The 25,344-nt window shown below is 36.1% G+C and overlaps 2 protein-coding genes across 2 annotated transcripts in view; one reads left to right on the top strand and one right to left on the bottom strand.

Annotated features, from left to right (window-relative positions):
• The window catches only part of ACSS3 (acyl-CoA synthetase short chain family member 3), a 68,385-nt gene extending 62,043 nt beyond the window's left edge, over window positions 1-6,342 (top strand). The window contains exons 13-16 of the mRNA XM_082768996.1: window positions 872-994; window positions 4,484-4,583; window positions 4,663-4,838; window positions 5,151-6,342. Of these exons, the coding sequence (XP_082625122.1) occupies window positions 872-994; window positions 4,484-4,583; window positions 4,663-4,838; window positions 5,151-5,225 (474 nt within the window). The 3' untranslated portion in view covers window positions 5,226-6,342. The remainder of the gene's footprint in view (window positions 1-871; window positions 995-4,483; window positions 4,584-4,662; window positions 4,839-5,150) is intronic.
• Window positions 6,343-9,094: 2,752 nt separating this feature from the next.
• PPFIA2 (PTPRF interacting protein alpha 2) overlaps window positions 9,095-25,344 on the bottom strand; it is a 325,682-nt gene continuing 309,432 nt past the window's right edge. Inside the window, exons 24-33 of the mRNA XM_082777242.1 lie at window positions 24,560-24,760; window positions 22,293-22,355; window positions 20,825-20,854; window positions 19,024-19,199; window positions 18,095-18,192; window positions 16,057-16,232; window positions 15,894-15,962; window positions 14,682-14,841; window positions 12,987-13,079; window positions 9,095-9,310 (exon numbers count right to left, since the gene is read on the bottom strand). Coding sequence (XP_082633368.1) covers window positions 13,021-13,079; window positions 14,682-14,841; window positions 15,894-15,962; window positions 16,057-16,232; window positions 18,095-18,192; window positions 19,024-19,199; window positions 20,825-20,854; window positions 22,293-22,355; window positions 24,560-24,760 — 1,032 coding nt within the window. The 3' untranslated portion in view covers window positions 9,095-9,310; window positions 12,987-13,020. The remainder of the gene's footprint in view (window positions 9,311-12,986; window positions 13,080-14,681; window positions 14,842-15,893; window positions 15,963-16,056; window positions 16,233-18,094; window positions 18,193-19,023; window positions 19,200-20,824; window positions 20,855-22,292; window positions 22,356-24,559; window positions 24,761-25,344) is intronic.

Here is a 25,344-nt window from a genome sequence, read left to right on the forward strand (position 1 = left end):
CTTACAGGCTGAAAAGCATTTCAAGTTAAACATTTCTTCATACATACTTCCAGCTTTTGGTCACATTGATTTTTTTCAGATCTGAAACAAAAGAAGTAAACCTTCTGTAAAGAAAGTTTAAAGATTCTGAACCTAAAAGTTGTTTTATGTCATTTGGTCTAAAAAAGATAAAAGCATTGATTCATTTCAAGTTTAGACTGGAATAACTTCAAATCCACTACCGCTGACATGCAGTCATTCTAGTTTAGCATCAGTCCAAAATACACACTTATCTACCACATGTGTATATATATGTAGGAGGCTCCTTACTGAATTGTCCATGTCAGATGAACTGTCTAGGGACTCGTGTCCTCCTTTCTGCCTAGAAATAGATGGACTGGTCCAGATAGACTGTCCAGAATGGAAGGTTTGGTCCAATAAAAGTAAATGAGTGAACAGAGCAGGCAGATTATTTTCTTTGCGCACTGGCATGATAGTGGTGTATGAATGGATCCAGCAAATGGGTATCGTAAGGGTCAATTTGACAACTGTCATTGTATTGTAACAATTCCACTCTTCTTGTGTAGATTCAGGCAACATCCTTCTCCAAGCCGTCAGGGATTAAAGTAGGCAGAGTGGAAAAAATCCAGGCTTATGTGTTCATTGTCTTCTGCTCTGTCTTAATAAAGACTGAAAAAAACTTCTGAAAAAGGAGCTCCAAGATATATGATTATATAAGAATGGTGAAAAAAATAGAATTAAATCTTTTTGGCACCAACAATTTACTTCATTTGACACAATCAGTTTTGTGTGTTGGCTTCCTGGGAAATGGATGAATCTTTCTGGTACTCTTCCCTGAGTTTATTTGCATATTTGGTTATGTTGTTTTTAGGGATATTATGATACTATGGATGCAGGTTATATGGATGAAGATGGCTATTTATATGTTCTGTCTCGAGCTGATGACGTGATCAATATCGCGGGACACAGACTTTCAGCGGGTGCAATTGAAGAGGTAACCTCTGCCTGACAGTAAAATAGAAGAGTGAAATATTAATAAAGCAACCTGAGTTCATGAAGACTAAAAATCTCACAAAAATCAATTTTCATTCTGCTTATCTTGATTGCATTTGCATTGGTACTTTTAGGAAAAACATTAATTGTTTCAGGTCCTTCCTATTAAGGTGCATTCTAAGACAATAATAAGCAATTTGTATCACAGGCTTGAGAAAACAAGTGGGATATGACATATGAAGATGGAGGTAAGGGGCAGTGTGGTAGCATGGAAAGCGTTCTTGAAGTTCTAACATATTTACTTGGGAATACTTTAAGGTAAGGTAGGCTCAGCATGTCAGGTTGTTGCATTAGCTCATTAGCTACTGAAATCACTTAGAAATTATTTTTTCTTAAAATACAGTTTTTAGTTGTTTGGGTTTTGTTTGTCTTTTTTTTTTTTTTTTATAGTGTTTGGTGTTATCTGACTCCTTTTTGCATAGATTCACATTTGGTGCTTTTTCTTGTTTCGAAGAATTTCCTTCTCAGTTCCTTGAGACCTGTTTTTTGTCTCTCTCTTACTGTAAGAGCAGTGCTAAATGAACATAAATTTTTCTTTAAAAAAATCCTACCGCTGAGTGAAAATCATTAACGTAATTCCTATGAAACTCAAAAAGTTGCAAATACTGCAGTACATAATAGTATCTTAATTTCATATCTTTGTTCACTTACTCCTTCACAACTGCTCTTGTTGCCAGTTATAAATTTCCCTGATGACATATCAGTTGGTTATTCAGGGTGGCTAGGAAAAGGTGTGCTAGGTAAGTACAAGGGAAAAATATACTTAAAATTCTGAATTTAACTGTTCACTGAATCACAAACTCATTTGTGATTTTTTTCCTTTCTAATGTTTATCTTAGCAATATGTTAATTAGTATGTTTTAGTGACTGTATTTTTTTGAAGACTGGGTAACTTAAAAAAGAATGGAAGAAACTCTGATTTAACAGAAGGGAACAAATCTTTATAAATGTAGGCAGTTCTTCAAGGAGCAGTCAGCCAGGAAGTTGCTGTACTGACAGGTCTGTGAAGATATAAAGGTGTCTTTCAGTCTGCTTAAATCTATTGCCCCTTTGAAGTGAGTGTTTTGTGTTGCTCTACGACAACAGGGAACCTCATCCTCCCCCATTACTGCTCTGCTACTACAACGGCATTGTTTCCTGGTATCAAGCTGGATCTGAACCTTGCACAGCAAATGAGGAACTGAATTACCTCAAAGATGACATTCATGTCATCTTTGTGTCCATCTGAATTTGGTCAGAAGCTCAGTGTTGCTGTTTTTCTCCCTGTTAGAGCTTTCCTCAGAAATGGTGTTTCATCACTACAGACTTCTAGATGCTTTTCTATTCACCTTCTGAACAATGCTAAAAAATAGTGTTCTTAATACATGCACAGCAAATTGCTAGTTAAATGGGAAAGCATTAACAAGAACACAATTAGCTTTTCAGTAAGATCAGTAAATACAGAATTAGAGGTTCATTGAATAGACTTCTAATTAAGTGACAGTCACCTTGTTGAGCAAGTATATTAATTGTATTTACATTATAGCTGCATTACAAGCTTAACAGGTTTAGTTATACCTTAGTGCTTTGGTGTTTCAGCTTCATTATGTTCCAAACAATTAGTTTCTTTGTCTATTAGTATCGTCAGGGCTCCATCTTTACTGAGATGCAGTAGAAGTTACTGTTTACCTTGCCAATCACTGAATGTTAGCCATTTTGGTAACCTCAGCTTGTGTTGATCCATCCATCTCTGTACATCAATGGTTGAGTGTTTGGTTTGACTCTTTCTAAATTTGCTCTGATGTTAAGGAATTTAACATGAAAAATTCCCTTACTAAGAGTGGGGTTTCTGTCTGCTGCTACATTACAAGTCCATCCTTGTACCCACTGAGTCAAGGAATTCCCCTTCACTTTCTCTGTTTCTTACTTGTATGCAGTTTTTAGGTGGCTAGTGTTGATTCTGTTCTCTGATCATCTTTTCAAGCTGTCTTACAAAGTTTGATAACCTTTAACTTAGTATTTACATTTTCAGTCATATGAAATTGGATGTTCCAATGTCAAAGGCATACTTATGGGATTTTTTTTTTTGATAGATTAGTGAAGGAAAATATTGCAGTGTTTGGAATATTTCAGCTCAGCATAAGACTTTTCTGAACAAGTGACAGACTGGAACAATGCAAACAAGCTCCTCCAACATGAAGCTGGGTACACTTTACATCTTTACCTTAGGGGTCCTGTTGGATCCTGATGGATAATTATCAAATTGATGGTAATGTCACATTACTGAAGATATTATTCCTATGATTTTGTGGAAAGGCCTCAGCACCTCTTGTCGTAGACCTTACTAGCCCTCTTCTGCATAATGCATTGAAAAGTAGATGAAAAATAGTTTCATCTTAATTCTATAACAATCAAGTTTCAGTGGTCAGGATCAAGAAGTGAGAGCAGAAAATAATGGATATTTAAAGCGTGAAATAGAATGCATTACTGAGGTTCTGGACTAGATGTGACCCAGGCTCGTAGGTGTATGTAATACAGACAAATACCACCAGGATTTGGAGTTGCATGAAAAGAGCTAGGTGCTTTGGAAGAGGATTCACAACTGCTGGTGTCTTAAGTCTAACTTTGTCCCAGACTTAGTGATGCAGACTTAGTGATGCATATCTCAGTATGCATTGAGACATCTTGGTGATTTTTCTTCCAGGAAGTAAGAACCTCAGCTGGCTAATTAGAAACAAGAGAGTCTCCCACATTTTGTTTTCCTGAATGAGATTTTGAGGTAGTGTCCATCACTTGTGTAATTGTGTACATGCGCAGTAGCAAAGAAGGGACTTTGATTTAACTTGCTTTGTTGTCTAAGAATGTTGAGGTCTCACATTTCCAAGAGGATCAGCTGAACGCTAGGTTCGCTGCAAGCTGAGACAGGGCTTGTATTTGGCAAAGAATTAAAAAGATACAAGGCATCAGAGAGAATAAGAATGAATAAATATGACTTTATAGCCCTGTAATAGAAATGCTTCTGTGGTTTTGGTCCTTACTCACTTAACTGCACAATATTCATAGCATTAGACTAACATTATTTGTCTCAGCAAAAAATCAAACTAACAAAAACATAGGTGTGACACTCGTTTTCCCAAAACTATAAGGAAATCACCTTTGCTTTGTTCAAAACTAGATGATTCCAGATTCTATGATTCTGTATTTGTACCTTGTGCTGCCACAGTTTTTATTTCTTCCACTTATTTGATAACTACACATAGGTGTGTGTGTAAATATTTACTGTTACATTTGCAACATGGGTAGTTGGAATCCCAAGTTGTATTGACTAAACAATTTTTGATGTCAAAACTTAAGAAGTCTATTTTTTATGTCCTTGCCTATGATTTTTTTTTTTTTTTAACTGAGATGTTCAAATTATTTATCTGGTTTAGTTTTGTTTTCTGTCCCTCAGTGTATTCTGTTCCATCATGCTGTGGCAGACTGTGCTGTTGTAGGCCAGGAGGATGCATTAAAAGGGCATGTTCCCTTTGCCCTGTGCGTACTCAGAGAAGGTGAGAGCTCATTGCTACTGGTGGTACTAAAGCTTGCAAAAGTCCTGGAAAGGTTAAAGGATATGAACTTCTTTACTAGATGTAAAGACAGAAGAGGGGAAGATTTTGGAAGAGATTATTGAGAGCGTTCGAAATAACATTGGTCCTGTGGCAGCTTTTCAGAAGGGGGTGTTTGTGAAACAGCTACCAAAAACACGTTCTGGCAAGATCCCACGTTCAGCTCTTTCTGCACTTGTCAGTGGAAAGCCGTATAAGGTAAGCTAGAGAAGTATGTTTTAATGAACTAGGCACATAAATGCATCCAAAGACACAACATCATGGTTTTGATTCTCTAGACCATTCTGCAACTGGTCCATGACTTCAAGTATTACATAGTATTTTATTTCTATTTATTACCCCAAAGGTTTTCATTTTCCAGAGCTTACCAGATACTTTTTTTTTTTTTTCTTGGCTGCTTTCAAAGGCTAGATTTAGACGATTCTCTAGATGAGAATCTTCTGAATTCTGTTTTACTGTTGAAGGACTGCAATCTACTATCCCTTGCTTATGTATATTTTTCCTTTTCAGATAACACCAACCATTGAAGATGCTAGTGTGTTTAAACACATAGAAGAAGTGCTGAAGAAAAAATCAGTGGGGTAGTAGGTTATTAAAAGTGTCAGTTACTGAAATATGCAGAGACTTTCTATTAGGAAATACATATTTTAAAAACTAGTCATGATTGGCGCTATTTTTTTTCTTTATTACATAAATGGTACCATGTTCTTTACTGTATTGCCATAGCCAATGAAGCATATTGAAGACTGCATGTTGTCATTATATGCTGTAAGTTAAGATTGCTAAGAATTTTAAATAGTATTCATACACTGATATAGCTTTGGAAGGAGTCACAGTATTATCTCATTATAATAGAATCATGGAATCACAGAACAGCCCAGGTTGGAAAGGACCTTGAAAGATCATCAGGTCCAACCTTTCATGGGGAAAGGGAGCCTAGATGAAATTACCTGGTACCCTGTCCAATTATATCTTGAAAAGCCCTAGTGATGGAGATTCTACAATATCCATTATTGTATAATGAAACCAATAACTTGAGTTTGGCTACAACAGCTTTCAGAAGGTAAGTCACAAACTGAAGACAGCAATAAGTAGGAATTGTGATATGAAAATCATTGCAGACATAACTTGTCTTCACTTATAAATTATGAGCCTTATGCCAGTTAAATTTTTATCAATTAAAAAAAAATTAAATTAGTTTTCTCTATTCTACTGATTTTTCCTAAATCTTTGTGCTATAAATTCCTCTAATTGCTTCATTCAATGACTTTTGGAAGTGCCTTTTTTTTTTTTTTTTTGTAAAATAATAGGTGATTTCTGTCTTTCAATGTGTTAAAATCTTAATTTATCTATAGTAATGTTGAATATAAAATACGTATTTTAAATAAATGCAAGCATTTACCCCTTGCATTTTCTGATAATTTTGTTGTTGTGTTTTTCATCACTCATGAAAAGGATAAACCAGGATGTGCTTTCACTGACATAATTAGATGTTTCAGACTTGCTGAGATATATATTGCTAAGAAATGTAGCAAATACACATACTGGGCAACCACTTCTTGACAGTATTGGCATTTTCAAAATACTTTCAGGATTCTTAATGTATCAGGAAATGGAGGATACACACTATAAATGCATTACTTCTTAAGCTGCAGTTTTTAACTGAACAAGAAATGTAAAAATCCTTGTAAAAATATATAAAATATACTGAAATGCATGTAAAAATAAATGAAAAGTTTAAAAGCTTTGAGTTACTCAAATACAGCATTGTTATTCCGATGAAGAAACAATAAGCAATTGGCAAATTCAGAAGTTGTGAGCATATTCTATGACCTTTTTATTTTTTTAATTTTTTTTCCGTTTTTGCTGGAAAACATTCAAGATCAAAACTGAGATAAGAGAGGGGCAGAGTGGTCAGGAGCACTCGCTGCTACTGCCATGATAATGTAGATTCATCAGCATTCAGAAAACCCAGGTAAAGAGCCACATCATAGCAGTGATGCAGTATAGAAAAACATTTTTTTTTTCATGAGCATTGCTTTTTTTTTTTTTTTTTTCCAAAGAAGCCTTTTTCAGAGTTTTTCAGAATTTTTTGCTTACAGCTTAAGGTTTGTGCCAAGCTGTGTAAAGGGAAAGAGGTAATTATTCTTGTGCCCAGCTCCATTGCTGCACTGCAGCCTTGTTGTACAATCAAGAAAGAACAAGCCTATTTAACAGGTGATAGGAGAACACTTGTTTTGTTTTATTTTATTTTATTTTATTTTATTTTATTTTATTTTATTTTATTTTATTTTATTTTATTTTATTTTATTTTATTTTATTTTATTTTTATAGAGAAGAAGCATGTGGGTAGATTTGAATGGCCAGGGAGATACTGAAATTAATCTGGAAGAAGTTGATACCATAATTATTCACCAGTTGTAGATCAGAGGTTAGCGTAACCACAATTTATAGCTGTTAAGATTAGAGCTGTGGCTGTGCTTTGGATATACTAGGAGTTTTGATATGTTAGCCTGAGATCAAAAAATAACTCATAATGGTACATATATTTTATTTTTTGTATTTTTTCTTAATATATATTTAATTCTTCTGGCCTGTTTTTTCTACTGTAGAAATAAGTAGGAAGTACTCCCAGGGCAGTATTCATAGAGCTTCATTTGCAGATCTTGCTCGCTCTTTTCCCTAATGCAGCTCATTTCCTTCTGCCTCCTATCCGCCATGCCACTGAATTTGAGTGTGGGCTGTGACTGGAAATGTATGCTGGAAAAGAAATTCTGGAAAACTGGAACTGGAGTTTATGAAAAGTTTATACAAATGGTAGTACAAACACTGCAAAGAGTGTTTGCATTGCTTTACTTGGTGATATTCTGGACTAAACTAATCCAAAATAGGGCTGAGGGTAGAGAAGAAGGAGCATCAGCAGCAAGGTCAGGTAAGCCCCAGAAGCTGTATGTAGAAGAGCTGTGTCTGCTGTCTCTTTACAGCTCTGTTCTACCCAAAGCCGGATCGGATGCATCAGCAAGTTGCGTGCTCCCTCTCGTGGCAGATTCTGACCAGAAAATTCATCATAACTCATACCTGTTAGTGGCAAAATGTGCTTCTGCTTAGCCATGACAAATACATGACATCCAAACTATTTTAATGCTACTACGTACCAACCTTAATAGACTTATGAACACAAGTAGCACTGAATTCTTTTTTATTGACATTGGGGGAGAAAAATCTTTCACCATCTGATTGACTGAAGTTTGCCAAATGAAAATAGACAAAAACAAATGTTTATGTACGTGCAAACATGGCAGATCAAACTGCTAAAAGAAATAACTAAAAGACAGGTCTTGAGCTAAGATCAAGCAGCAGAAAAATAGTAAATAGGTAAATGACTATTAAGTAGGTCTTACTTTGAAACTTCCCATTTAAACAAAGAATAAACAACAATAACACCACCAAATAAAGCCACAGCAGGTAATATTTGCTCTTCTAAACTTTTATACACTATATATTAATCACTCTGTCTTTCAGTTATTTCCTCTGATAAAACAGACTTGTGTGAAGTCTCAGCAAGGCCATCTTGGCTAAAAGCAGAACATTAGACAGGAGCCTGTCTAATGCCCTGTTATGATGAAGAAATGGTGGGGTTTGGCTTCTCTTTTCTTTCATTTTCTTCGTGGAAAATATTTGGAAACTTGAGAATCGCACACTATTCGTTCTATGCAATTATTAGATTTAATTTTCCAATGCTGGCTGGTGTCTGAAGATCCTGGAACAAAAAGGTGGCTCTTGGTAAAGCAAGATTCTTCTTGGTCCGCAGGTAACATAGAAGAAAGTTTTTTTTTTTTTTTGTATAAATCCTGTTTTATTAAATTGCTTTTTTTTTTTTTTTTTTTTTTTTTTTTTTTTTTTTTTTTGTAAACAGTTCTGGGTTTATTTGTGTGATTTTAAGAGGTGAGCCATCATGGTGCTTCTCTATATATATCTAACATTTCCATTTTGTCTTTAGAGGTCCATTTTGGCTCCAGTTCCAGGTTATGTCATTCTATTATACATCATCAGAGGCAGGTGTTCAGCTTTAAATATTGACAGATTTTACAGTAGGAACATGTTGAAGCTTCTAACTCTGCTAAACATATTCATTTGACTGTTACAATCCAAAAACTGTAAAAATGGTGGAATGGAAAGTTACAAACAGTATTATTGACACTGTATTGTCAAATGTTTGCACTGAGACCCCATGTACCATAGATTTTATTTTTAAAAAATCATATTTATATCCATTTACATAAGACTTACACATTTTAAAAGAAATACATACACAGTAAATACGGAAATGTCTAGTATTTTACAATAAAACAGATGAAACAATGTAAAAATGAGTGGCTTCATTTGATAAAAGCTTTGGATGTGCACTACTGCCAAATTTCTGATGACAGAGATGCTGGGAGGAAAGGGGGAAGTTGTTTTGTCTTTTTTTTTTTTTTTTTTTTTTTAAGCAGTTTAGTTTTTTTAAATTTTTATTCTTATTTTAAATTAACCAATACATCAGATCTGTTTGTCTGATAAACCCTTTTGTGTTCTCTTCCCTATTACCCTGTTCTTGCAGAGAGTTTTAATGCTCTTTTTCTTAAGTAGTGGTAGTGCACTTCAGGTAAAGTAGAAGAAAGAGATGACATCTAAAGGAGAAAATAAACATTAATTAGTAAGTTTTTTTCATTTTAATTAGATCCAGGATGCAACAACACTAGAAAATATTATAGTACTAAATAAGCTGTTGCACGTTTTACTGAAAATTGACCATCTGAGGGAGATGTGTATTTGGTCTTTAATTTTAGATCTATAATATAAATCAATTATGCATTTTGATCTTTTAGTAATGCATACTAATTCTTGCTCGAAACAAACTCTTGTGTATATTCATTTTACAGCTGTTTTCTTTATGTTTTGATTCAGTATTGGTGGTTAGAGTTTCCTGCATCTTTAGACCTTTGCCTCTTTAGCACAAGGTTGAACACACATTTTAAGTGTATAGACCCTATTGATGTACTCTGTGATTCTCCTTGTTCACAGCAGCTTGACAGCATTTACCTTTTTAACCCTGATGATTTCTTTGCTGTGAACCAGCTGTTTCCAGAATACCATTCACATCTTTTTGAAACACTTCTTCCCCATCTGTCTTTACAAATCCTCTTTGGAATCCTTCATTGATGAAGTTCACAGTTGATTTACCAAATCCCCCTTGACGTTTCATTAGAAGAAATGTGAAACTGTGGCATGTGCTATTGCACCAGCCTGTGACAATGTGACAGTGAAACTGTCCTGGCTGAGCCTTATGATGTGGTGGTGACAAGTATTTTATAAGACAGAAGTGCAGGGAAAACATACAGCCACCGCAGCAGAAAGCTGCACCGTCCCATGTGCACTCTCTTAAACTTCTTTACAAGATTAAATAGCTAGGCAACAGTGGTATTGAGTGTTCTTTATTTATGATCTTGAGAGTATACTAAAACTGGGCCACGTGGACTATGTTCACATAACTGTTCTGAAAATGTCAGTTCATGTTTTATGTAAACTCATCAGGGTGGTTTCAACAGATGTTTAAAAAATACCTGAAATATGACCTGAAAGCATGTGGATTGAATCCAGTCGTGAAGAAGCATCCAGAGACACTGTAAGATTGTACCTGGTTGGTATTGTTGGAATAAGCTATTTTGAAATATGAGGCTTTGACATTTTCTGTAAGAAATGTGAGTAGCAAAGTACAAGAATTCTGCAGCCTGCCATCACAGACCATCTCATTGTTTCACATGCAACCCATTTGCAGCTCTTTTTTTTTAGTCTGCTTTACCCATGCATAATGTTTTTTACTATTCTAAGAATTCTCTTATATTGCTGTTGTGCAACAATAGCTCATCAAACTAGCCTTCTCCTCTGCTGCCTGGTTAGAATCAGTCCCACATGCAAATATTTTAGTCACAGTAGTAACAGGACTACTGATGTATTTTAGGCAAGGTGGGTCCCAGTCTGACCTGGATCTGAAAAATTTCAGGGGACGTTATAATGAATAATCTCTTCTCTACAACTATCAATCAGTTCCTTCCCTGAAGACACTGTTGCTCAGGAAATGTGATTACAAATTCTGAAAAGACTTCTGTGGTCCTTCAACAGCTTCAGATAAATTCAGGTCATTGGTTTAAGTTTAAATGTCTGATATAATAATGAAGGTAATATTTTCCCTGTGTAATTTTTATATAATTTACTGAAATTCCAAACAATTTTAACTTGGTATCCAACCTAGGTGATGTATTGAAATTGCACTGATAAACAGTGCATGTACGAAAGTTCTACCTCACACCATCTTGTTGCATCTCTAAAAGGACTTTAGGTAAGTTAAAAGAAATAGCAGTACATTAGTTTCAGTCATCCTTATATATTAACCTTTACAGTTTGTATCTAAGTTAGCTCTAAATTTTGATAGAATTCTTGAGTGTTTAAAATCAGTATGTAATCAACACAGTGGCCAAACTACAAGCGCCTGTGTGATACATATATCACTGATACTTGGAACACTTGAAATACTTGATCTACTTGATCTGCTCCTATAGAATTTGAAGATAATTTGTATAGCTTTTATAACTTTGTAAATGTCTTTTTGCTCAATATACCTAACCTATATACCTATATGCATACAGTGCCAAGTTTTGCCACTTTACTTCGGTTTGTGGATTACCATTTCTAGACAATTACTGAAGAATAAACTCCTTAGAAAACTGTAAGTTAATTTTTGTTAATATATACATTTTCACTTTCTGCCCTTGCACTATTCAGACCTGTTGGAAAATATTGCCTTATGTGCTATTTTTGGCCTATTAGATTGCTTGGCATTCGAACTTACTTTCTTCATCATTGCTTTCAACATTCCAAGTCTGAAACATATAGAGCATATAGGAGAAAATATGCACGTCTCTGCTATCAGTTTCTGCTTCCCAAACTCATTGGGAGTATTGTCATTGACTTTATTGACATAACATAAAGTAAGCCCTAATCTACACACACACATACTTAAAGGAGATTGATATAGTTTGTGCTCCATCATCACTTTTGTAGGACCAGCTTGCCTATTTTAGAAAAAAAAAAAAAAAAAAAAAAGTTTATTTTTTAGTGGTAGCTTGAAGGTTCTTTTTTAACTACATGACAATTTTATACACCTGCAGTCTTCTGAGATCTATGAAGCAAGGCTGACGCTATCAGCAGAATTCTTGTGCAATCTACATTTCCCAATGGTAACGTTTGCTGTTCATTAATGGTCTTTGAATATGCCCAGAATTAGTAAAATCATGATGATCCCAAGCCTCTCCAGACTGAAGATCTAAAAATGGACTTTGTTGGGTAAAAACTAGAAATAGCAATTCCTTTCTTGCAGATCCTGGCATGTCTTGTCTATAATATGCAACAGCTATCAAAGCACGTTGAGTGTGGGTTTTTGGTACTGTCCAAAAACACTTTCCAACTCCTCTGAGTAAATAAATGGAAAAAAAAGCTTCTGTTACTGAGAAAATATTAGCATGAAATGGTGCCATATTGATGAAAGTGCTCATCATGTTAATCTTTCCTGTAAAACTTGTGATGCAGCAGCAAACAGTATTTTTCTGCAGAACTGTGGAAGGATAACAGACTCATAGCCATATTAAAAAGAGAAGTGGTGAGAGATGAAACATGAACTCTGGTACTAGATCTGATCTAAAGCTGTATCCAGCTCAGAATATCTTTTCTTTACCACTGGTCATTTCTGAATGATTTGGGAAGCATGAGATTTTCTGTAATAGATAACTTTGGAAGATTTTCTGTGTAGGGGACATTCTCTCCTAGTTTTATTCAGCTACCTGATGTTCTAAATGAATCCATATCTCTCATTAAAAGAAAATAAATAAATAAATCTCTTCTGCTTTACTAGATTTTTTTTTCCCTCTTTTGAGCTCCTGGTAGAACTATTTCAAGTTCTCATAAAGTAAATTCAGTGCCCTGTGCTCTCTCTCTCCCCCCTGTTCTAGCTCTAAGTATGAGAGCACACAAGTGCGTTATGCTTGGTGAGCCATCATCTGAAAAGTTGTCTGTAAACTGTCTCATCTGCTAAGATGGCACCAGCAGAGAGAACCTGCTACTTGAGATAGGGAGGGAATGGCATAGTGTCTCCTGGGCTGAGCTTTAGGCTGTTGTCTTGATCAAGTGGCTGCCTTAGTGAGTCTAAGTTATATCCTCTGCTCCAAGCTGACTCTTGCTTGAATAATGCCAAAGAATACTGGGTGTAGTGTACATAAAGAGGTTTCATGATGGCCCCTTATGAATACTCACAACAATTCAGTGCTGGCTTCTTTGCTAGGCCTTGTCAGCATGAGTATGTGCGAACTGTTGAGCTGTCTAACCTCTGCAGTCGTGATGAAGCAACTGCAAATTGCAAGAAAAAAAAAAAAGAAACAAACCAGAACCTCTTTAGAATCATGAAGAAAATAAATCAGTCTGTTTCCCACTGGAAGGATGGCTGTTAAACTGCTCTGTGACTTTCTCTGACATTATATGGGCATGGTGCAGTGCAGAACTCATTCAAAATCTCTTCATGTCTGGTCTACTATTGAATCTGCCTTCCTTAAGTCAGCACAATTTAAAATTTTATCAGAAGTCCTAACAATATACTTGTCATGATGTTTAAATACCACAGTGTTCTCATCACTGGAAGATAGGAAGCCCAATTCTGGATGAAGATGTAGGTCTTCAAAGCTACCTACTTTTAAGTCTACTGAGTTCTGGACCCAGCTCAATAATAAACTATCTGGAAGATCTGCAGTAAATCACTAAATCTCCTCTGTGCCTTAGTTTCCCATCTGTAAAATGGGAATAGTATCTTCTACTTTATAGTAAGGCTAACAGATGAAGTCTATGAATGTTTGTAATGTTCTTAGCTACTACATCTACCACTTAGCTACTACAGTAATGTGGGCCATGGAAATGCCAAGGAAGCTTGCACCTTTATTAGTGCATGGATTTTGCCTTGGAATGGATTCTTGTCTTATGACTTCAAAACTGCCAAAAAGTGCAGGATTAAAAGCAAAGCGTGCACATGAGCAGTGGAGTCAATGGAATATAGTGATGCACTCAGTAAATTATTCAACCTGTATCTGCAATTGTAAAGTAATATTTTTAAAAGGTGAGATACTTTAATGGAATTTAGATGGTTGTATTTTCCTGCCAACTTTGTTAAAGAATTACAAAATGTAATCACTACTGTGTATTACATTACTGCAATATAAATCTATTCATAGACCTAAACTCTCTCATGAGGCAATAAAGAGCAGTATTTGAAATGGGACAGCCTGTGCACTGGTACTTCTCAGAACTTCTGACAGGTGTACTCACATGTTTTCTGTTGTCCATACACCTGAAGAAATAGCTGCAGTGGGATTTTTCCCCTTCTCCCTGCCTTCTTAAAACAATTTAAAAATTCACTTATTTATTATTTATGATCTGCTTGATACTTTTCAAGTCATTACTGAATTAATGCATATTTTAGAAGTAGAAGGATTTCCAGAGAAAATTAAAACAAGTCTACAATAACAGAATTAGTATATGAATTTCAGTATTTCTTAACTGCTGGTTGGTATTAGTTCTTAGCAACTTCAGTTATTTGATGGTTTGAAAGTCAAGTAGGAAAATAAAAATGATAGTCCTTTGTAAGTTCATCCTCCAAAATAAACTCCACCTAGTAGAGAGGTTTATGAGCTGAGAAAGGTTCTTAGATACTGTATGTAATCCTAGATGCATGTCAGTAAATTAATTCCTCATTTTCTGAGTGTTTTTCTTGCACCCTAACAGCCTGAAGCAAACACAAAAAAAATCAATTTTCCATTCCCTAATTTTACTTTCCCAGCCTCCTTAGGCTGGGTAGGTGAACTCAGCCGTTCCATTGCAGGGCAAACATGCACTAAAAGTCAATTTAGCATACTAGAATAAACGTCTTGCTTTTCAGAAGTAAGTGCAAAAATGACTTCATACCATCAGTTGCCATTTTCCGAGACTGCCCTGATGTCGTGGTTAGTCTGAACCCGGCTGGCAGCGTTTCGGAGGAGCCGGGCATCATGCTGATGCCATGGACCTCGCGGGGAGGGAACTGTCGTCGCCAGGAGAGGCCCCGTCTGAAGTTCTTGTCGTCGCTCTGTCAAGACACAGAGTTGTATTGGATAAAGCAAAATGACGTTTGTGATTGATAATCTGGCTGCCTGCTGCCTCTTTCACTGTCAAATTTGTTTTGCAGCAAATGCCTTGCTTTCTTGCACTGCATCCAGTAACTACAATTCATTTGAGACACTTTTATAAGAGTAAATGCTTCAGAAATATTAAATGCTAGAGTGGAAAAGCTTTCTTTAACTCGGTGGTTTGATATACTGGAGGATTCTGCTAAAGCAGAACCTAGAAGTTAGTTCTCTTCCAAATACAGTGATTTGTTACTGTATTTGATGCAGTTGTTTGTTGCTGCATTAGGAAGCTTATATGAAGTGCTAATAAAGAGTTAAACACTCATGTATACACAGAATCATAGGCATATTCATCACATTCTTAAAAGTTTTGTTCCTCCTTGAACTTGAACATTTGTGTGACATACTCTTACCTTAAGATGAATGTTTTACATAGGTGGATTTTAGGTTTCCCCATCTGAGGTAACTGCCCCAAATCCCACTCTAAGATACATCGATTATCTTTAAAGAAATAAAAATACCTCCCCCAAAACAAATAAACAAACAAACAAAACACTTTTTTATTTCTTTGTTGTTGTCATTATTATTATTATTATTATTATTATTATTATTATTATTATTATTATTATTATTATTATTATTATTATTATTATTATTATTATTATTATTATTATATTTAAAAAGGTGTAAGTATCCCAAGGAATAAGGCACCCCCTCCACACACCTCCCTACACTCTGGTCATTGAATCTTCCACTCCTTTCTGCATTTTAACTCTACATGAAGTGTTCATCTTAAGGTAAGAGTGCAGAACAAAATTTAGCTCCCCAAATGATATGGGTACGTAGCCATACAGAGGTCACTTTAAAAATACCTTGTTTGGTATTTCCTTTTTTTAAATACCTGTAATGGACTCTTTTGAACAATATATGAATTAACATGTCCTCATGCATTGCATTCAATGTATATATTTTACTATGATAGTTAATAAATACTTAAAATAAAATTAATTACTTCCTCAAGTCGTCTTTCAGTTCCTAGTGCTAAAAGGTTGTTGTATTCTCTCTCAAGGATCTGCCGTGCCTAGAGATACCAAAGTAAAAAATTAAAATGGTTGAAGAGGGATAAATGGCAGTCGTGGGTACAGATTAACCAGAAGTAGCATGAGCAAACTTGCCTGGGTGTTTTGTGTTGGAATCTGTAATAGTAAAGCTAAACTGCTGTAATCAAAGTTTTCATCCAGTGCTATAAGTGAACCATGTACACCACTTTCTAGAATATTATTTGCATATTCTCGCAGGCCAATAGCTTGTATCCAGCGTATGACTCGATCGTTGCTCCACACCAACACATCTGAAAGGACACAACACTGCTTCAGTCTCCTGGTCACTGCTAGTGTCCAAAGTATATAGGTGCATGCATTCATACTGCTTTAATTTAGTATGAGGAATACCAGGAAACTATTAATATAGCTTTGATGGCTTCAACATCTCCCCAAACCCTAAAGCGTGGGAGTAACTGTGGTTTTAGCTACCTTCATGTTAAACGTTTATTCTGAATTGGTTCTGAGGTGCCACCAGAGGGCATCTCCAGAACGCAATTCCTTCCACCTCTTCTAGATACCTCGTCTCCGTTTCTTTATCAGGTATAAGAGCCTCTGTGACTTTCTGATAAAAGCACCTCACTTTCAGACAGATGAACTTAAAGCAAGAGAGTAACAGAAAGTAAGAAGCCCAAGAAAGGACAGTGGTGGAATTAACACCCCCCAAACTCTTTTCAATTCTTAGGTAAGATTTTACAGTTTAACTGTGCAAGGGCACAGGAGAAATAACAATTCCTCAAGGCTTCACTTGAGAATTTTGTATTAAACATTTCTAGAGTTAGGTCAGCACCTACCATTTTATAACATGCCAGAAAGCAAACGGGGAGTTCACAGTTTTAGACTAAAACTATTTTTAGTTTTGGAGGCTGGTAGAGCGGTTCAGGTCCGTGCCAATTATGAAGCTAAGGCAACAAAATGAGCTTGGAAATAATTACTGAGGATTTTTCTCTAAATAAATAAAAAAAGAATCCTACCCTGTTTGTTAGATTAAAAGAACATCACTCACACTGATCTCTGTACTTGTGAGTGGGAAATGCAATGCTGTGTTTTGTGTTGCTAAGTGATGGGGATTGTTCCTGAACCCTTTGCAGAAGTACAGCTAAGGTAGCATTTCCTAGGAGCAGCATTTGCCATCACCTGACCAAGAGCATGCCAAACTTTGGAGTCAGGATGTGCTAAAACACAGCGAGGGAGACAGGGATCAGTGAGACCAAATCCTGCTTGGCACCACGTCTAGCTGACTAATGCCTGGCAGGGGGTTATTACCTTTCTGAAGCAACGCTAGGACCCGAGACCAATAACCAAATCCCCACGGGAACCTCTGTGCCCAATTTCCATGTCTCTGAGCAAAAGAGCACGTTCCCTGAAGCTATTCACCCTTCTATTTCCTCCTTTTAAGCTCTTCTAACCAGGGTTGTGCTTGAAAGGTGTTAACTGTCAGTCTTAAGAGCTGGAAATGCTTAAAGGAATCAAAGGATTCACTTCTGACAATGGGAGAAAACAACAACCCTAATTGCTACATGAAAAATGAACTGTGCAGTGAGACAGCAACTGCTCTAGGGAGCTTTGCACAGAACATACTTTTAAACCAGCTGCTAGATTTTCCAGTAAGGTCAGTTCTGTTAGGAGCTATTCCTATATTTATCAAGCAGCTGCCTCAGTGGCCACCCGTCCAAGCAACCTTTTCTGTGATGCACATTGTGAAGTAAGAAATCAAGGGCAAATTCAAAATGCTTCAAAAAGCAGGAGCATAGTGTTAGGGCCCTGAGTGCTCCGATGTCCCAGTGCTGCTCCCACATGTCCCAGTGAGCTGCAGGCTGCTTGGCCTCCTCCTGAGACTGAAAGAGGCTAGGATAAAGTCTGTCACCAAAATCCATTTTAGCAAAAGGAAGCTATCAAACCACATTTCAGAACTGCAGACCCAATTTAGCAAAGTACTTAACTGTGCCTAATTTAGGGAGATGTTCTGTGTTCTGAAGGCAGCTGGATTTATGCAAGTTTTATTTAAAGCACATGCTTAAATGCTTTGCTAAGATGGCATGCCAAGGGGTTAATATAGTGTGAAGCTTCAAAAGAACAAACATTCTCAGTATTCATTCCCAGGAACTATCACCTTTTATTTCATGCTGACTCATTTCTCTTCGCTTTTCCAGTTCTTTTCTATCATAATTCAACCTCTTTAAACACATGATTCCATATTGCAAGCTTGTTCTGTTATTTAAAGAGAAACATTTACAGAGTTAATAAAGAAAATTTTGAAGATGGGAACATATTTAGGATGTATTTCCTGCATGTCACATGAGGTGTTTTATGGTGCTAATTTAGTAAATCTTGAGGCAAGAGAGGAAAGTGAAATCATTAAAAAAAATCCACAGACTTTAAAAATGAAATGGACAAAAACAAAATGAAAATGTTTGAATATATGTTCTAGTGTAAGAAACCCCAAACATTAAAAATTGTATTCAGAAAAGGTCAGCCCTTGGGAGCTCAGTGAAATGATTTGTCAGATCAGTCCTCAAAAGGTGTCAAATCAGACAGTAAATTTAACAAAATCCACTCCTTGTCACATAAACATCATTTCCTAAAGTCTAAATGCCTTTATTTCTATATTTCCAATTTACCTTTCTGGCTATATCCCTCGGTAACCTGAGCAACTGTCAATTTGCTAGTACTGTTAACGGTCTTTAAGTACTACACAAAATATTTTTTCATTACTGCTAGATCTCAGGGCTTCAGATGTTAGTCTGCCATTTTCTGATACTTTAAACCGCTTAATAAATTATTAGTGGTTCTGTATTGTCAAGGCTTTAGTTATACATTAATGGTTCCCTGCTAATAAAGAAGTGATCCATACAAGTACCTTAGTTACGATAGAGAATTGCGATGCTGTACCTCCCATCACGTTTCTGACACTTAACACATACTTTTAGTTGTAGTTTTCCAAGCCAGAACAACAAATAGTCAGTGCTGTTATTCTGTGCAGCACTGAGCACCGCATCACACACAAGAGGCTTTATACGTGCAGTCTTTATGCAAACATACCGATGAAAGCTGTCCACCATTTTTAAGTGCACACGCAGATCTTTCTTCGTCAGATGGTCTAACATCCTTGCATCGACCAGGCACTCCATAAAATAACTGCGGTACTGAGGTAAACCAAGACTGGGGAGCCATTCGTTACCTATCCATTCGTGGTTCATATCACCATAAGCCAGTGTCTACAGAAAAATTAAAAGTAACGAGAAAAAAAAAGGGGGAGATCATTTCTTAAGTTACAGAAGTTTATAGAAGCTAGACCTGAAGCTACTATACTACATAGCTGAGATTTTAAGAGGGCAATGAAAAATAAATGTGAAACAAACACATAAATGTTGAGTTTTTTTATATGGTTCACATAATGAAGATAAAAAATAGATACATTTTGTATCATACTGATGTCAATTATTTCAGCACTATTACAATTTAACAGAATAAAGAACGCATAAATTGCAAGATTAACACATCCCTAAGAGGGTGGTTCTCAAAACTGATTTTCAAGTCTAACTACTTAAAATTTTTATTTTATTTTGGTATGTCTCCTGTCATAGACTGAAGGATAACGCAATGCAAGCTAGGTATACTTTCTGTGGGGGAAAATACAGTCCTCTCATCTCTCATTCTTGTGAGATTTTGAAGAGAAGAGGAAAGGTATAAGTAAAGACAATAAGATTGTGTGTGTTATTTATTATACAGAGAGAGAAGGAAATTTAAGAATTTAAATATTTGATAGTCCAGCTAAGAAGAAAAATATTATTTCTTATTATACAAGACAATCTGTAGACGGATACTTGAGTATGATTTATACAATTGTGCCTCTGTTTTTTTCTAAAAACATCTGGTGTAATTTTAGAAATGTTGACTCCTCCCTAAATTGGCATATTTTGTTAGCCTATTCTCAAAACTGAAGATAATCTTTTCTTGGTTTAGCTGAGAGGTAGAATCTATCTCTAAAATATCTCTAAAATATATCCAGCCGGGAATACTTAGACTTTCTGTGTCTCTGTGGACTTAACAAGCAAAAAACATGGGCATAATAGGATGTAGGAATATAAGGAAAGGACCTAACATGTTTACCTCTATGACCTTACTGGTGCCACTAAAAGACATGGCCTAGTGACAGGATGTGGTAGGTCAGGTTGATGGTTGGATGATCTTAAAAGTCTTTTCCAAACTAAATGATTCTTTGATTCTACTGTACGTGCCCTGATGCAGGAAAACTGCCAAGCGTCCTTTGAGACTTTGAGGCTTTGCTGTAAGTAGGGACAGTGAGACTGCACACGTTTGCGCATATTCAGAGGACAACAATCCTCCAAGTAGAATGCATGGGCAGAGTCTCCTGTATTGATATGACTGGCAAATGCTTTATGCCAGCATTTGGGTTAGTCCAAATGCTCTCATTCTTTCAGAATATTTTGGGCCATTAAACTACTTGCCTTCTGGATATCAAGATACTTGTAGCTATTTATTTTGGATACTTTAATCCGTGATTCTTTAATCCTGGGAGGTTAACAAAATACTGGGCATGTAAAATAAAAGACTGTTTTGAGGCCCCTGAAAACACTATATTGTATATGCTAACTGCAATTTCTTTTAAGAAAAATATTTATAGTATGTCCAGAGATGTTTTTGTATTGACGAATACTAAAACATACACATTGCAATTCACTCACGAGATACTACCACTATACCATACTCCTTTTTTGCCTACTGGTACTGGGTTAATTGTTATTTTTAACTTTTAATTCAATAAATAAATAAATAAATAAATAAATAAATAAATAAATAAAACGTGAAAGAGTCATACCTGAGCCCAGCTGCCTTCTTCAGACTCTTTCTGTGTTATCAGCAGGAAGCAATTAGTAAAGCAGGTAAAAAGACAATAAAAATGAGTTATAAAGAAGATGTGTTTTTCATGCATATGGTAAACTTACTACAAATGAAAACATACATGTAGAATGTGCTCATAAATATTGGAACTCAGGTCACCAGCAATGCCCTGGGATGAGCTATCTGAAGAATTACAAGACTAAAACTATAAAATTTTAGGAGGGCAAATCTAGCTCTTTTCAAGATAGAAAATCTTTATAGCTTGGTGAAACTTTACAGCATAATCTCCAACACTTTCTATGGTTTCACAATCAAAACACAATCATTTACTTCCCCAAACTGGATATTATAAATGTCATGTTCCATTGCTAGTTAGATCTCACAATGTTCACAATACAAAGCTGTGTTCTTGTGAATGGTTTGAAAAGTGCTTTCCACACAGCAATTTTATGACAAAAAATAAATTGCTCTGGCTGACCAGTTAAATAGGATCAACTCTACCTCTGGCTCATTCAAGGTTGTTATATTTGTTTTTACCATCAACAATAAAACTGAAAAGTAACTTGGTTATAAAAAAAATATTGATGAAAATCTACTTCGTGAATGTTCATGAGAAAATACAGAAGCAAAAAGAAAATACAGCAAGCATACATTTCTATGAAGTAAGTATTCTTTACTGCATTAAAATTTCACTTTAGCTTTTACTGCATTAAAATGTAGCCTCTCTCACCATCTATGGGTTAAGTTGACTGTAAAGTTTTCCAAATTAAAGATTTTTCAGACATCTCATTTTAGGATTGCATTGCATCATGTTTTATAAACACTATTATGGAGTTGTTATGGACTAATGGACTGCTAAAAAAACAAAAAAGACCCAAAATAATGTATGTTTCAAAGAAAAGAAAAAAGTCAGAACAATTAAATAAAATGTACTAATATTTGTGTGTCCCTTGAAGCAGGGAGAGGTTTGATAAAACGAAATAAAGAAATGATGCACTCCATGCACCCTAAGTCAAAGAGCACAACTATGCTAGTATGGACATGAAAGACTCATGTGAAAAACTCGTGAAAACTCCGAGTTCTGTTATGCACATTTCTCAATACTTTTCTTATTTGTTCTGGTTCATCAGATACAAAATTATGTTTAGAAGGGGTACCAGGGAAATGTTGCACCTGAAACTGCAATGATTTCATTTCACTAAATGAGGATTCACATTGGCAGGAAAAAGAAATGCAAAACTCCAAAGCTGTTTTTACTTATGTACAACATTTGTGATTGCAACACAGTTGGTAATTTCTTTTTCTGAGAAATGGTGGAACTGTTCTTTCTAATGTCATTCTTGGGAAGCAGACTAGAGAGGCTATGGCATCTGTGTTAAAGCAGATCCATCCTAGTTCTCTTCTGAGCACTGAAACAATGCATAAATGTGAATGGAAAGACTAACCGTTTTAGCTGGAGCAGCAAGATTTTCCATTTCTTCATGGGTCACCCAAACATTGCCTGAGGGCTATGAACAAGGCCCACAGGGAGGCAGGAGGGATCCACATTAGGTAAGCAGTGGTAAAGAAGAAAGGCAGCACCACTGTAAGTTAACAGCGTATAGCATCACCATCAGCACAACCACGATCTTGCCTCTACCAAGCTGCAACTAGAGACAACTTTAGACAACTTGTTTTGCATCTTTGTTAGAGAACACACCTGAGCCTAAACAGACATGATGGAATATTTCAGCTAGCACTGATGGATGAATGTAGTCACAAGGAAAAGAAGAATTAAAGCTGTGTTTCACGTGCAAGGGGCAAATACAACCTTTAGGTCATAGCTCTGTCTGGAGGTAAGCTTCATTTCTCAAAGATTTTCCAGCCTAAATATTCTGCACATATCACATGCTCATATTGTAATCTAAATAATGATTGCTTCCCCCACATTTCTGTGAATCAAAAACGTCAAGAGAATACACTTCTAAGACTATTTTTCCTCATTGTATTGTTTTTAGTCAGATCATTACTAGGGAAATGAGATGATGCAGGGAGGGGGTGTGGAAGCCTGCTGTGCGTAAGGTGAAATGTGCTGTGCTTTCTTGAGAGCTGCAGTAAATTAACTTCTTTCCTGAGAAAGAAGGGAGGCAGAAAGACTTGGGATTCAGAAATGCATAGTCCAGGGCTGTGCAGCATTGTGCTGCCAATTAATTAATGTGAAGTTAAGAGCAAAGCAAAATTATTCCCAGTGCTTCTAGCTCATATGTGCTCTTTTCTTATTTCATAAGTGACAATTCTCTTGTGCTTTGAAATAACATTAAAGTCAAAATGGATTTTGGTAAATAGCTGCTTAGTAATTCAAAGCTGTGTTGAGTCTATTATATACACCAGCATTACAATTCATGATGTTAGCATGGTTAGGACATACATATCAGTTCTGTGCAGAGAAAGAATTGGATGGTGAACTACATTCTTAAAGGATCTTAGCAGCATTAGGATGAAAGTCCAGTCAATGAGAAAATTCGTGTCCTTTTGCCCAGTTTCTCAACTGCTTATATAGCTCAGCGGTTCTGGATCTATTGCTAAACCCCTCAAATGCATCTCAATTCTCATTTCCTCCAAAAGATTCTTCATGAATTCCATGAAGATTACAGATCACAGAATATAAACATCATTATTATTATTATTATTAGCATTAACATTGTTTTATCATCATTACTTATCACATTATTATTATTTAGAAGTCCGGGCTGAACTACAGTACTAGTGCTTGTCCTTCACTCCTACACCATGTTTTCTAATAATCAAGCCTCATTCTTTTTTTTGTTTTTGTTTTTATAACTTTTTGTTGCTATTGTTTTGTTTTGTTTCAGTCTCTGTTGCTTCTTTCATAGTCGTCACCATCAGCCTCTCAGCATGAAACTGATAAGATACCCTCTTGGTATCTTTTTTCTTTTTCCCCTCATCAGTTTGGCCTGTTTGCCTGTTTTTCTTTTTTCTTTTTTTCTTCACTTTCCATTAGGAGGTGCTTTTATCTGCAGCACATATATTCTTGCTGTGCCCCAGTGTACTTTCATGCCTTCTTTTTTTTATACACTCCTTTCAAACCTGTTTCTTCTCTACTTCTCTACTTGCTTCTTTCCCGTCTGCTCTACTCTCTCCCCTTTCCTCACCAAATGCACACACTCTACTTCTTCCTTCCATGCTCTGCCCTCACACTTCCAATCACTGCTTCTCTTAAAAGCATGAAGAACCTAAAAGCAGCCAACTCAGACTGGAAAACATTTGAAAGGATACAAAAAGGGGGAAAGTGATCAAGATTCAGAATAGTTGTATTCCTAAATAACCTCTTCCTTCTCCTGCCTTACCCCATCCCACAAACAAAAATATGATAAACAACAAAAGAAGAGAAACACAATCTGATTTGGTTGGGAGATTTGACCTGAAGGAAGTAAAAGACAGGTAAAACTATAAATAAGGTGCTCAATACTGATCATTTAGATAACATCAAGGTTAATCAAAAGCACATCTTAAAAAAAGGTATCAGCTAAAGGAAAAATATCAGCGACCAACAATCGAGTGACTGATGAACAAGTACTTCCAACTCTTTAGAAGACAGTTCACACTGATTGTGAATTGTGTGTTACCAGAGTCACTCTCTAACTACAAAAGCCTTTCTGCAGACTCCTGCAGATTGAAGTGGGAAAGAAGAAGCTAGCTGAACAGGACTCACTGTTCTGGATGTTGGAGGTGCTGATGGACTTGTGAGCGATACCATCTCCTGGATTGCTAATCGGAGTTTTAAGCGATGAAGAGGATTGCTGATTCCAATTTCTCTTTGAATCTCGGTATCGGACAAAGCAGACATAATAGCTCCACTCTTCACATTGGCACGGCAGGCAGCAACATACCAAGCTGGCATTCCTAGCCAGAGCTGTTGAGATAAAGTACACATTTTTTCAAGGGAATTGCTTAATTTCTTTCATGAAATTTATCATTGAGACAACTATCAGCCTGAATAAGCATGGTAACACACATAAATTAGTATAACAATCATACTATTTATTAAAATGAAATTGTTTTAGAACCATTGCCATGGCTTCACATGAACTCTTTTTGTTGCTTTTATTATAAGCCAGAATGCAAGGGATGCTTTGGATAATTTTTACCGCTGTTTCTCTATCACATAGGCTCCTCCCTTCCTGTGCCTTTAACAAGCAAATCTTGGCACAAGTCAGTATTACTGGCAGTTTGATAGTCTTGTCATATATAGAAAACAATCTAATAAGAATTAAGTCATTTTTCCCCTTTTCTACTAAAATGGCTTTCTCTCTCTTTTCATGTGAGTCCCTGTGGTGTACTTGTGGGCACAATCTTACCCTTCTCAGCTCATTTTTTTTCCAGGAACAGTGCAGATAACCCAGTGAGGACTGGGCTTTCTGGAAATCTGGGAACAGTCTGGTACAGTGTCACACTGCTGCTGGAAATACTGGTTAGACGTCACAGTTTTGATTGTAA

Source organism: Aythya marila (genome assembly GCF_965140915.1).
Source record: "Aythya marila genome assembly, chromosome: 1".
Lineage (NCBI taxonomy): Eukaryota > Metazoa > Chordata > Aves > Anseriformes > Anatidae > Aythya > Aythya marila.